The sequence below is a fragment of the Mobula hypostoma genome, chromosome 8 (assembly GCF_963921235.1).
Source record: "Mobula hypostoma chromosome 8, sMobHyp1.1, whole genome shotgun sequence".
Taxonomy (NCBI): domain Eukaryota; kingdom Metazoa; phylum Chordata; class Chondrichthyes; order Myliobatiformes; family Myliobatidae; genus Mobula; species Mobula hypostoma.
Window position 1 is genome coordinate 104,736,256 of NC_086104.1, and position 12,313 is coordinate 104,748,568.

At 41.5% G+C, this 12,313-nt stretch overlaps 1 protein-coding gene across 4 annotated transcripts in view; it reads left to right on the top strand.

Annotated features, from left to right (window-relative positions):
- The window catches only part of LOC134350815 (unconventional myosin-VI), a 281,728-nt gene that overhangs the window by 173,803 nt on the left and 95,612 nt on the right, over positions 1 to 12,313 (top strand). For all 4 annotated transcript variants that reach the window (XM_063056533.1, XM_063056536.1, XM_063056534.1 and 1 more), the window contains 2 exons: positions 1,437 to 1,617; positions 5,508 to 5,652. In XM_063056533.1, the coding sequence (XP_062912603.1) occupies positions 1,437 to 1,617; positions 5,508 to 5,652 (326 nt within the window). The remainder of the gene's footprint in view (positions 1 to 1,436; positions 1,618 to 5,507; positions 5,653 to 12,313) is intronic.

Here is a 12,313-nt window from a genome sequence, read left to right on the forward strand (position 1 = left end):
GGTCACGGGTTAAAGGTGAAAAGCGAAATACTTAAGGGGAACATGAGAAGGAGCTACACTCGGAGAGTAGCGAGAATATGGAACGAGTTCCCAGTGGAAGTGGTGGATATGGGTTCAATTTCAACATTAGGAGAGGTTTGGATAGGTACACGGATGGCAGGGCAGTATGGAGGGGAATGGTAGAGGTGCAGGTCCATAGCACTAGGCAGATTAATAGTTTGGCATGGACTAGATGGGCTGAAGGCCTGTTTCTGCACTGTAGTGCTCTTTGACTTTTTGACTTTTTAACACCTTTTAGTGTTGATAGCTGCCAGAAAACTTAGTTTAGTTTTGGAGTTTGGGGGAGGTGCTTACAATTGGAAAAGTGAAGTGAATGAAATGCATTGTTCTTTGGCTGCTGGGAAAGAAACTAAGATTTTGAAGGTGTTGAACCTGAGCCAAGGAAACTGAACCCAAACTGTGTTTTATTTGTGGGTCAGTGGTTTGAAGTTAGTGGGCTGGGGGGCGGGTGGTGGGTTGGTGAGGAGCACCAAGAGTCATGAAACCCTTACCATATGCTTTGTATGTGAGAAGAGGAAACACTCCTGCTTCCCTGGACACGAATGTGCAAGCAGGGGAGAAGAATTTGTTGGCACGGACGTAGCCCTTTAAGGAAGCCAAATGAGGTGGAGGGCAGCTGAGGGGATGAGTTATTGGTGGTGTCAGTGCCAACCAAGGGAGATAAAAGGATCATTTATTGACTTTGACCAATGTATATAAAACATCTTCTAGTGTGAAGAGTAATGCTGAGCCATATTTTACTATAATAAAATGTGTATTTCAAACTCCTGGAGCACAGTTTATTTTTGTGACCTTTGGCCCTGGGGCTTTTAGCCAGATGTGATACATCTTGGGATGTCCCATCAGGGCAGATGTTAACCTGCTTCCAGTAATGTAGGTGACCCTGTTGTGAGGTCTGATTTACTTGTGGTCTTTTACAGATCCAATCATGATTAAAGAATAAGGATTGTTTTCAAGACTTGCAGAAAGGTCAAAGAGTGGGTTCTCTATTCCTGGCTTCCCAGTATAACCATATAATCAAATCGCTCTCTCAGATATAACTAGGACTGTCCTCTGGTGCAGTGGGTCAAAGTAGAGTAAATGGAATTAATGGTGATTAGGACATCAAATCACTTGTGGTACAAGATACATAGCATTGAAGGATGAGCAATGCCACCAGCTCTAATGTGGAGTGAATCCAACTTCTGAGAAGCAGTCATTTTAGACATTCATTTCTTTTCATTGGTGGTTTGTGCATGTGAAGTTGATGTGCTAGTTTTGCATGCATGTATCAATGATTTTGTGTTTGACTGTGCATGTTAGTTTTTCCTTTGGCATGACTGGTGTTAGGGGGACATCAGCTCACTCTTCGAGTTATTTTCACTCTTTCCACTCAGTGCCTCAAAGAAGGCTCCATGAAGGACCCGTTACTGGACGACCATGGTGACTTTAACCGCATGTGTGTAGCCATGAAGAAGATCGGCTTGGGGGACGCCGAGAAGCTTGACCTGTTCCGTGTGGTCGCAGGTGTTCTCCACCTTGGGAACGTTGATTTTGAAGAAGCTGGAAGCAGCTCAGGTACGGAAGCACTTCATCTCCTCAGAGTGAATTTGGTCGAGCTCTTGGCATCCTGGAGTACGGTGCCAGCTCAGTGCTGTTGTTAACCAGTTGCCAGAGTTGAATAAACGCTGTTTAAGTAGAAAGACCTTTGGGGTTTGGTGATTGCTGGAAAGCAAATAAAGTAATGGAGAAATCTTAAACCCTCTTGACAGCATGCATGTGGAGAGTATTTTTCCTGTTGTGGGAGAATCTAGTGAAAGGGATCACTGTTTTAAAATAAGGGGTTACATATGAAGAGTATCATGAGCCTTTGGAGATCCCTTCCTCAAGAGACAGTGGAAGCAAATAGAACCTTGATAAAGAAAACAATGAAAAGAGCGCGTCATTGGGCTAGCAGTGGTCCAGAGATGCATTTCAATCTTACCACTGCAAATGAATAAAGAAATGTACTTCTATGGGTAGCACAGTGGTGCAGTTGGTAGACCCATTACCTCCCAGATCTGGGTCAGTCCTGACCCTCTGCTGTCTCTATGACGTTATCACATTCTCCCTGTGACCACATCTGCAAACAATGTGCAGGGTGACAGGTTAATCATCTGGCCACTGTAGATTGCCCTGAGTGAGCAGATGAGTTGTAGAATCTGGGGGAAGTTGATGGGGATGCAGAGAGGATACTGGGGTGAGTGTAACTTGGTGACTGATGGTCAGCCTTGACTTTGGGTGGAAGGCCTTGTAATCTCCCTCAGGAATGTGGAGCTGAGCTTCCTGAAGGAGCAGGCTTCTGGAGCCAAGTGGCCTACTCTTCCACATTCATATGTTTGCGTGAACTGTTTTGTGCATCATCAACTTGTTTTTGTTTTTAACTTGAAACTATTTTTGCTCGCTCTTTTATGGGGAGGAGTAGTGAGGGCTACAGTTATCTAAAAAATTTCACCCACCTCTATCCACTGTACAAAGGTTGACACGTTTAAAACTGCAGAAGGCAGTGAAAGTCACTGAATGTTGCTTTACACATCCTGTGTTGACTGCAGAATTTTCAGTTTGAAACCTGATCTATTGGAATTTACCATACCAGAACTCTCAAGCTATTCACACAAAATGTGGTTTGATCTTCAACTAAGTCACTATAATAGACAAGCGCAATCTGCCTAAACTAATTGTACACAAACAATTGTACTTTTCATGTCTTTATTGAACACATTGTTTCATCATTCACAGTCCAAGCTGGAAAAAGTATGTGATCTCTTGTATTTAATAACTAGTTAACTAGTAGAACTTCATTAAGCAGCAGTATCCTTCACCAAATATTTCCTGTAGCTGCTGATCAGACTTGAACAATGGCAAGGAGGAATTTTAGACCATTCCTCTGTACAAAACTGTTCCAGTTCATCAATATTTCTGGGTTACCTTACAGGAACAGCCCTCTTCAGGTCATACCACAGCATCTCAATTGGTTTAAGGTCTGGACTCTGATTTGGCCATTCCAAAAATTGAATTTTCTTCTTTTAAAATCATTCTGTTGTTGATTTACTCTTGTGTTTTGGATCATTGTCTTGTTGCATCATCCGACATCTATTAAGCTTTAGGTGACAGACCGCTACCCTGGCATTCTCCTGTAAAATGCCTTGATATAATTTTGAATTCATTGTTTTCTCAGCAATTGCAAGCTGTCCACGCCCTGAGGCAGCAAAGAAGCCCCAAATCATGATGCTTCACAGTTGGGATGAGGTTTTGGTGTTGGTGTGCAGTACGTTTTTCCTCCAAACATAGCGGTGTGTATTTCTCCCAAAAAGTCAAACTTTTGTCTCATCTGTCCACAGAGCCTTGTCCTGATGCATTGTGGAATATCTAAGTGGTCTTTTGCAAACTTGAGACATGAAGCAATGATTTTTTTTTTTGGAGAGCAGTGTTTTCCTCTGTGATGTTCTTCCATGTGCACAATTCTTTTTCAGTGTTTCTGTTCTGGTGGACGTATGATCAGAGACTTCAGCAAGTTCTAGAGAGTTCTACAGGTCTTCTGCTGTTACCCATGGGTTCTTTTTCATCTCCTTCAGCATTGCACATTGTGCTCTTGGTGTGATCTTTGCAGGATGCCCACTCCTAGGGAGAGTAACAACAGTACTGAATTTCTTCCATTTGTAGACAATTTCTCTTTCTGTGGACTGATGTACACTCAGGTCTTTAGAAATGCCTTTTCCAGCTTCATGCATCTCTGCAGTTTTTCTTCTAAGGTCCTCTGAAAGTTGTTTTGATTGAGGTATGGTGCACGTGAACAGACCTTTCTTGAGAAGAGCAGGCTCCGCCAGTAACCTGACTTCATGTGTCTTTTTTACAGGGCAGGGCACCTCTACAGCCCACACCTCCAATCTCATCTCATTGATTGGAGCACCTGGCTCCAAGTAGCTTTTGAAGAAGGCATTGCCCTGGAGGTTTCGCATACTTTTTGAACCTAGACTGACCGTTTAAAAGGTGTACTCAGTATTGACAAGAAGTACAATTGTTTGCGTGTTATTAGTTTAGGCAGATTGTGCTTGTCTATTATTGTGACTTAGGTGAAGATCAGACCATATTTTATGAGTAATTAATGCAGAAAACTAGGTAACTGCAAAGGGTTCACAAACTTTTTCTTGCAACTGTAAATTTATTATCAAAGTACATCTCTCTCTCTCTCTCTCTCTCTCTCTATATATATATATAATAAAACCATATATAATCCTGAGATTGTTTTTGTTGTGGGCATACACAATAAATGCATCATAGAATAATAACCATAACAGAATCAATGAAAGACTGCGCCAACTTACTGTTCAGCCAAGGTGCAAAAGAAAATAAAATGTAAGTACAAAAAGAAAGAAATAATAATTAAAATAAATAAACAATAATACGGAGAGCATGAGATGAAGAATCCTTGAGAGTGAGTCCATGGTTCAGGGAACACTTCAGTGATGGGCTAGTGAAGTTATTCCCTTTGGTTCTCTGGAGCAACCCTTGAAGCTCTCAGTCTCTGCTTTGACAATTTGGGATGAAAGGGCCTACTTCTGTGCACTATAGCTTTACAACTAAAGTTATTGGTTTCAATGATCTAGAGCCTATTTTTATTTAATAATTTGGAAAACAATTTTACTGTGAAGTGATAGCACAAGAACCAGTTGAGGTGCATTGATTGTGACTGATACCTGGCAGTTCAAACTTATGACAGACTTATTAAGAATGAGCAAATATTACTGTGTCCTTTTAGCTTGTAAAACAGCAGCCAGCGTAATTGATTCACCGTCATTTATTTCATAGTTGTACAATTACTTTGATTAAATGACAAGATTCTTGTCTTTGAGATGGCAGGTTGTGAATTCAAGCCTCAGTCCAGAGACTTCAAGAGCAGAATCTGGCATGATTCCTGAAACAAATGGTGATGTGTGTGTTTTAGATGATGCTGTTAATCTGTGGCACTGAAAATGTGCTGAGTTTGCACTAGCTGAGTATCTTGTATATTCCAGCCATGAATAGAAGTATCTGACTAGCGAGTATGTCTGAAAATTTATTCATTGGCTTGGAACAGGATACTCAAGAACAGTCACAGTGCTACTTCAAACAGTCCACAGTATTCTCAAAGTAATTTGTCATTCTGAGCCTGCTCTAAAACCAGTCTTGACTCTGACAAGCTCTGCATTGGAAATTCAAGCATTGTTCATTGGCTGTTTTTGCTATTCTCTCTGACAACTACATAATTCCAATCTGGCTTCCCACTGATGGGCTTTGTCATCAGACAATGTTTTTTGTTGTTGCAGATCTTGAGTAAAGTAGTGTTATCTATAATACAAGATTTGGCATCAAAGGGTAATTTGAGATTATGTTCTCTGCATGTATTAGTCTTCTGAGCTACCTCAGCAGCCTGCATTATCAATGTACAGGTGGATGTATCCTGAAGAACAAGTCGGGTCAGTCGCTGGGCTACTGTGCTGAACTGCTGGGTCTGGACGGTGATGATTTGCGTGTTAGCTTGACCACTCGAGTAATGCTGACCACCGCTGGGGGCACCAAAGGCACGGTCATTAAGTAAGTAAACTCTGCTCTGCATAATATCTGTGGTAACTGTGAAGTTGTAGAAAATGCTTTACTTTCCTTGGAATTGTTATAATGAATAATGCATCAGTGAGAATTCACACACCTCAGTCCATCTCCTCAAGTTCTGTGTTTGAAGTGACCTGATCCTTCATGTCCAACTGCAGGTTGATACCCTCCAACCTGACATCTCCCAATGTCCAACGTGTTTTCCAAGTTCAAAGTAAATTTCTTATCAAAGTACATGTATGTCTCCATATAGATCCCTGAGATTCATCTTCCCACGGGCATACTCAATAAACCCATAATAAAATCAACGAGAGACTGCACCAACTTGTGCATTCCACCAGGGTGCAAACGACAACAAACTGTGTAAATACAAAAAGGAAGTAAAATAAATAAATAAATGTGCAATAAATATCGAGAACATGATTTGGAGTCCGATTGGTAGGTTATGGGAACATCTCAATGATGACAAATGAAGTGGAGTGAGTTTTGAATCTGCAGTGCAGGTCTATACTAATTAACTAATACTGACTACGTTCTAAAATGAACTAAGATCTGTACTAATTTGGGACTATAACGGTAGCACCAGCTGTAAAATCAGTTCAATTCCCGCTGCTGACGGTAAGGAGTTTGTATGTTCTCCCTGTAACTGCATGAGTTTCCTCCCACATTCCAAAATCATACAGAGTGCGATGACTGAATTATGGGCAAGCTCTTTTGGTATCTTAAGTGTGACGACAGTTGCAGGCTGCTGTTACCTCATCCTCGGACTGTGTTGATGGTTGATGCAAATGACGCATTTCACTGTATGGTTTGGCATTTGGATGTACATGTGACAAAATAAAGCTAATCTAATTTTATGAATTGTAGCTAATTGATCTATCAGTGCAACGTTTGCAATCTCAGCTGACAGTGTCTCCAATTTGGAGAAACTCTGTTAAGGTCACTTCTGGAAACGCTTACATGACTTGGAGAGTGTCTATACTTAAAAAGAACATGTATTCTGCTCGGAAGAAGATGATCAAGGGCAGTGTCTGTGGTTCAACATCAGTCAGGTCCCAATGGTACTGGACTGAACGCACTAAGCCTGTATTACAAACCCACTGATGTCTGAGTTGATATTTATTGATAATATGATCTGATTATGTTACAGCTGATTTGACCACCTTGATTTTTTTTAATCCAAGGATTTAAAATTGTTTAAGTTCTTGAAAATAAAGAGAATAATACATTTAAAAAGATCTTGTTAATGATGGGGGTTCTGTCTTCACTGAGCTTGCAATTTCACTTCAGAATAAGAAGTCTCTTTTAAAGATTTTAGAACTTATGATAATCAGAGAACAGTGGAAAGCATTTGCCGTGAATTGTACCCTCTTCCACGGATGGGCTTTAAGCTGCTGAGTGTCCTTGAGTGCAGTTTGGAATGTCCTGCAGTTCTGTTGCACATCCACTAGGTGCTTGTGTTGCACTTTCTCAGAGAAGAGCAAAGCGGAAGATCTTAAATCCGCTTTAATCAAGGCAAAGTGAACTCATTTGTCTGGCTTCAGATTCGTTGTATGAGATCAAGCGTGACTGCAGTTAAAGAACACAGTCGCCATTTCTATTGGTGCCATTTGTAAATGTTAAAAAGGCACCCGTGCTAAAGTTAAATAATTAAGGTCTGGCATGGTGTGGAAGTTGCAGAAGTTTAAGGGTTAAAATAAAGTCCAGGCAAGGACAGTTTACAGATAGTGTGCAGTCAACCCTGGCAAGGGCGGAGGTTGAAGAGTGCTCTTTGGAGCGTGTAGCTTCCCTTTTGCACAGCAGGGGGTCAGAGTCACTTCACAGGGTGAGAAGGTAATCACAGAATTGAAGGCACACACCAACTAGGGGACAATTTCTTGACTTCAATTACAATTACTTCAGTGAATTGTCAGTTGTTAGCGGATAGTTTCTACTGACTGTTAATTCCTGTATTGTGAATGGTGATTGATCATGTAAATGAGAAATTTGAGAAGACTCAGGCTACGTCTACACTACGCCGGTTTCGAGTAAAAATGACAGGCGTCCACACTAAGCGCTTTTCAAAATATCTCCGTCCACGTTAGACAGATATTTGCGCGAATCTCCTCCGACTGGGCATGCGCAAAACACACAGAAAACAAGTGAAGAGGAAACGATATAGTTGGTGCACGTTTGTCCAGTTACAGAGTAGAAAAACTTAAAAGGAATTGCTCTTGGCTCTCGCGCAGGAGGACTTAAAACTGAAAAAACACAAATACTGGAGCGTATGGAGGCAACCGACAGGGAGTTCATGGACAGTATGACCCAGCTGACGACGAACATTGAAAAACTGACTACTCTGTTGCATTAATAAAGCACCTTGTTAAATGTATAAAACGTGTCTACATCAGTGTAATCTTGTATTTCCATACAATGTTACATTAGGCTGTTGCACATCTATTGTCCAAGAAGTACTTGCGTAAATAGGTAAAGCACCTTCATACAAGCAAGGACAGAAAACAGGGCAAAGTGAGTATACTTATTCAGTAAGCTATGGGTCAAAGTATTTGAGGAGTACATTTCTAACACTTATGGCTTCAGTCTCGTTGCCGTCTTTTCTGAAATTGTTAGGTTCTGCGAAGCGCAGAATCAAGTATTGCTGTGATGATTGTACGCTGTAGTATCAATTCTTTGGCAACAATAAAGTAGTAATAATAATAATAAGAAAACAATTAAATGCCGTGCTGCCGCCATCTGTTCCGGCACGTCATGACAGCGGTTTTAAAAAGCTCCGGTTACCCCATACACACTGCAACAGATAGATATTAGGCGTTTTCAGATTTATTCACTCTGGAGACCGTTTCTGAAAATCTCTGTTTTCGGGGGATGAAAACGCCGTTTCAGTGTGGACAGAAGGTCAAAACGAAGAGAAAAGGCTTCGTTTTCAAAATTATCTGGCGTGGTGTGGACGTAGCCTCGGTTTACCAAATGGTTAATATCTGTAACTGCTAGTCAATTCTGTATAAAAATGCCACATCTCTGTTCAAACTTTGGAACAGCGTGATAACAGGGGACATGCTGTTCCCTTTGTGCACAACTAAATGAAGTTTGATTGAGGAACGACTGTGAGTTTGCAGAGTCAAGCTAATCAGAGATCCTGGTAGTGTAGCTTGATATCGCTAAAAAACCCGATGTACACTCAATGACCTCTTTATTAGGTACACCCGTACACCTTGTTAATACAAATACCTAATTAGCCAAATCATGTGGCAGCAATTCAATACATAAAACCATGCAAACGTGGTCAACAGGTTCAGTTGTTGTTCAGACCAAACATCAGAATGGGGAAGGAATGTGATTGAAGTGACTTGGACAGTGGAGTGATTGTGGGTGCCAGATGGATTTGTTTGAGTATCCCAGAAACTGCTGATCTGCTGGGATGTTCATGCACAACAGTCTCTAAAGTTTACAGAGAATGATACGATTAACAAAAAAAAACATGCAGTGAGCAGCAGTTCTGTGGGTGAAGACGCGTGGTTAATGAGAGAGATCAGAGGAGAATGGCCAGACTGGTTCAAGCTGACAGGAAGCAGAAGATCATGAACACACACTCGGTGGCCACTTTATTAGGTTCAGGAGGTTACTAATAAACTGTCACTGAGTGTGTACATAAAGTATGTAATTATTGAGAAAATGGAATGCTTCCTGAATCAATTTGTCAGTAATTAGTAATTGTTGTCATGCTTCTGATACCCTGGGACTTTTGGAAAACTAAGTTCATGGGGCCCAACATTTGTAGAGAATGGATTTCACTATTAATCCTTGTTAGAGATATCAACCAAATGGAGCATCTCGTGACCCCGACTGTGCTCCTTCTCCACTGCCAGTTCCGTTGAAGCAGTTCTGTGCCGTTTGGTGGGTTCCTGATGTTGGTGTCTGTGCGTTACAGCACAGGAGTCAGGAATGTATTGGAGGATAGGTGCTTGCACACCTGCTCTTTGCTTCACCACTGGAACTTGGCATTGAGTCCAGGGACAGACACAAATGTACTGCACCCCTTGGATGATTGGCTGGTGGGGGGGGGGGTGATCTGACCTGCTCTGAGAAGATCAACATCTTTAAAAGTCTCCATTTATCAGTGGTGGTTAGAAACCAAACTCTTGGGAAGGCATTTGGTAGGAGGAATGGCCCAGCGCTGGATTTAACCAGCATGGCTGTGGGAATCTCAACACCATTCAAGATCAAGTGTGATTGGGGTCTGTGAATCAGCCCCGCGCCCACTGCAAGCGATCAGTGATTTGAGGGATGGTTAGTGTGTGTTTAATACCTCAGCCATTTTCTGGTAAATACACAAGTACGGGAGGAACGACATTGCAGTTCCAAGGAAAGCAGGAGAGCGACTATATTTCTTCAGGAGTTTGAGGAGATTTGGTGTGTCACCAAAAACACTTGCAGGTTTCTACAGCTGTACCGTGGAGTGCTGTAACTGGCTGCGTCACTGTCTGGTATGGTGGGGGAGTGTTACTGCACAGGGTCAAAATAAGCTGCAGAGAGTTGTGAACTTAGCTCCATCATGGGCACTAGCCTCTGTCCATCATTAAGGACCCCCATCACCCAGGACATGCCCTCTTCTCATTGCTACCATCAGGGAGGTGGTACAGGAGCCTGAAAGCACGCACTCAACGATTTGGGAACAGCTTCTTCCCCTCTGCCATATGATTTCTGAATGAATATTGAACCAATGAGCTGTAATCTACAGGTTTTTTCTTGTTATGTATTGCATTGTATGCTGCTGCAAGGACAACAAATTTCATGACATATGTCGGTGATATTAAACTTGATTCTGATAGTTGTAGCTTTCTACAGCAGAAATAAAGCTCTTATTCACTATGCCTCCCACAGTTCTCCCACAAAGGTTTCACCCTGTTATTTCTGGGTCTCTTTGAGACAAATTGATTGCTACTGTTATCCATCTAGTCCTTTACTGTCTCATGCAAACTGCTAGTGTAATCAGAAGCAAAGAGGGGCAACGTCTGGCTGATTGCATCCTGAAACTTGTTTGCATGTAAACGTAGGAGGCAAGAAGGGAGGAGATGGATTTCTAATGTTTGTGGACTTTTTTTTTTCTGTGTACGTGGTTTTGCAACTCTCAAATAAAGTTTTTACTTTGAGAAAGAACTTTGTTGTCCACAGTCCCTGTCGCCTAGTAACTGACTGCTACGTTTATTTGCACTGATCTGTGCAGCCTGCCAAGAGCAAAGGATGAGTCCTGGTGTTCGGCTTGTAAGTAGAGCTGCACGAGGCAAGAACAAGTAATGGTGTTGGCGACTTTGCCCTTGAATTCATCATCGCAGTCTGAAACTATGCAAAATGTTGGAAATATCAGCAGGTCAGACAGCAGTTGTGCAGAGTGGAGGAGATTGAATGGTTCAGGTGAAAGACCTCACCCCCCCCCCAACCAATCAGAACCAATCATCAGACTTAACATTAACTGTTTTTTCACACCACAGATGCCGCCTGACCTGCTGAGTATCACCGGTACTTCTTGTTTTTATTTGAGACTCTTGGCATCTGCAGGTTCTTGCTTTTCAAAGCAGCACACACAAAATGCTGGAGGAACTTGGCAAGTTAAAGTTTCGGGCCGAGACGCTTCATCATGATTTTCTTGGTGGGGGATAAGTGCAAAGAATTTGGAAGAAAACTTTTTCTTTTGCAAGTTCTGTGTGGGGATGGTGAAAGAAGTAGTTTCAAACTAGCTGGTGGAAAGTAAGGACTTCTCAACTCTCTGGAGTCAACTGTCAGGATTATGGAGGGAACTTCCTGCCTTTCCAAAGTTCTTTTTTTTTGTAATTCAAATTTTTATTATTTATTCTTATTTTACAAAGCAGCACAACATATCATAGAGCAGATAAAGTACAGCATATTTACACAGCCATCCCATGACAGGAAAACAAATAAAACTTAGAAACAGAAAGAAGTTCTAATTTAAGTTTAAATTAACATACAACCAAAATTGATCCCATGCGTCTTGCACTTTTCCCTCACTGTTAATTCTTCCCAACGTGTGTTCATATGATGAAATCTTAATCATTTCCTCAGTCCATTCCTTCACAGTGGGACATCTCGGTTTTTTCCAGTTTTGCAATATAATTCTTGCAGCTGTGATGAGACCCACCTTTAAAATAGTAAACTTGTCATTGTTTACATTAGGTATCATTGTCCTATCACCCAGGAGACAAAGCCGTGGGCACAAGGGCAGTGTGGAACCCGACCAACTCCCCAACAAATCAAGAACTTTACACCAAAATGGACGAACCATGGAACACTCCCAAATCATGTGAAAATATGTGCCCACCTCATTTTTACATTTCCAGCATAAATTATTATCAACAATCCCCATTTTGTACAGTCCAGTTGGTGTCCAATAATATCTGTGAACTATCTTATATTGAATAAATTTCCCTCTCGCTTCCCTAATATGTCTACCCACATTTGATAAAATATTTGACCACTCATTATCTTCAATATCGCTTCCAAGGTCCTTCTGCCATACTGCTTTGAGATTGTTACACGATTCACCCACAGAATGCTTGAACATTTTATAAAACACTGATGCTTTGTGAACTTCCTGTGGTAATGTAAAGTATTCAGTTAAAGGGTTACCTTG